This window comes from Etheostoma cragini, chromosome 10 (genome assembly GCF_013103735.1).
Source record: "Etheostoma cragini isolate CJK2018 chromosome 10, CSU_Ecrag_1.0, whole genome shotgun sequence".
NCBI classification, from domain to species: domain Eukaryota; kingdom Metazoa; phylum Chordata; class Actinopteri; order Perciformes; family Percidae; genus Etheostoma; species Etheostoma cragini.
The window spans coordinates 27989609-27991334 of record NC_048416.1 but is presented as its reverse complement, the minus strand read 5'-3'; the positions used below and the strand labels follow the sequence as shown (position 1 = coordinate 27991334).

The 1726-nt window shown below is 40.8% G+C and overlaps 1 protein-coding gene across 3 annotated transcripts in view; it reads left to right on the top strand.

The window, feature by feature from the left end:
- Positions 1-1726, top strand: part of LOC117951930 (complexin-2) — a 50197-nt gene that overhangs the window by 31826 nt on the left and 16645 nt on the right. Inside the window, exon 2 of one of the 3 annotated variants that reach the window (XM_034883921.1) lies at positions 736-898. In XM_034883921.1, coding sequence (XP_034739812.1) covers positions 868-898 — 31 coding nt within the window. In that variant the 5' untranslated portion in view covers positions 736-867. Of the gene's footprint in view, positions 1-722; positions 899-1726 lie in introns of all 3 variants that reach the window. The other 2 variants (XM_034883922.1, XM_034883923.1) reach the window with 2 other exon arrangements.

The window sequence follows — 1726 nt, the reverse complement described above, 5'->3', positions numbered from 1 at the left end:
TCTCTGCGAGAAGGAGCGTGAGGGATCTGCTTCGTAATGTAATTGGCACTCTGGTCCATCAGGTGCAATACATGTGGAGGATTTCATCTTGGTTGACACTAGTGTAGTTTAAGAGTTTATTAAATAGATGAAGAGGCAACAGTGAGAGAATACAGGCAAACAACACAGGGACAACAGGACATCCTGTTTAAAACAAGCCAATCAGCAACTAATGACTCCAATCAATTATCAAAATGGTTGGCGATTAATTTATCAATTGACAACTTTTCGATTAAATGCTTATTATTTGCTTATTATTTGCTTATTATTTGCAGCTCTAGTGTGGATATCAGAAGCTTTTCTGCATGCGTGTCATGAGTTTGATGGAACAGAAATCAAACACGTTTTGTTAACCATGTAATATTCATGGCCAGTCAGCGGTAGAAGATGAGCGATCCGGTGCTATTGATCTACAGACTTGGAGCAAATGGCCTGAGTATTGACCCCCGGCCTTCCCAGAATGAGGTTCCGGTCACAGACTTAGTGTTGAGAAGATCACATTATCTGTTGTCTTAAAATCAGCGTGATCCGCTGTCTCACATCGCCCAATACCTGGCGGACTGGAGATCCATATCGCCGTTTTTAGTGTCTCTATTGACGTCTTGAAATAGGAATCGTAAACCCAGCACTTCCTTAATTAACATGTGTTCCACCAAACTAATACTGATTTTCATCTCTCTCAGGTCCAGGAGAGAGTCACCGAAGACGTTAGGACAGAAGGACGGGAAAGTGCAAAGGACCAAGACACCCGGAGATCCCAGGCTTGGTGGCTACATGATCAGATCTCTTTGGTTTTGAGATAAACAACCACACTAATCAGCAGGAACCATGGATTTTGTAATGAAGCAAGCTTTAGGTGGTAAGTAATCAACTGTCAATGCTTTGGCAATTTTCTATCCCGCAATCAGGCCGGAACAAGTCGGTAGATTTCTGTTGGGAATGGTTTAGAAATTATTTAGCTCAGAGCTCAATAAAGCCTGCGTTCTCCTGTCGGTTTCGTTGAAAATGACCATGGAAACAACAACGGTCAACAACTATAAAGCACCATTTCAAGGTTTTTCTGTGCAGAGTTACATGTTGAGAAAGGCAGATCAACTATCATTTAAGGGCTTAACGTTGGATCAAATGCCATTTAATGCCAGGTAATTAAATTAAATTCAATTACATTTTTATTTATTTAGCCCAGCGCAACAACAGGTATCTCATTGCACTTTCCGTAAAGAGCCGGTCTAGACCGGACTCTGGGATGTTATTTACAGAAACCCAACAGTTCCCAGCAAGAGCAAGCACTAGGCCACAGAGGCAAGGAAAGACTTCCTTTAAGTCAAAGTCAAAGTCAAAGTCAAAGTCAAAGTCAAAGTCTGCTTTATGGTCAATTTCTTCACAAGTCAAAACATACAAAGAAATTGAAATTGCGTTTCCCTCTATCCCACGGTGACAAGACATTTAAAACCAATTTGGTCCACAGACAAACTTTCAAAAAATTCAAGTACACAATATAAAAAAGTAAAAATAAGAAGATATATACAATGAGGAAAAGAAGAGCAGCGAAATTTGAGTAAAAATTGTGCAATTATGCATACTGTCGACAGTCAATGTAATGTGCAAAAAAAAAAAAAAAGAGGCAGAAACCTCGAGCAGAACTATGGCTCATGGTGGGGGGGGCATCTGCCTCGACCGGTCGGGG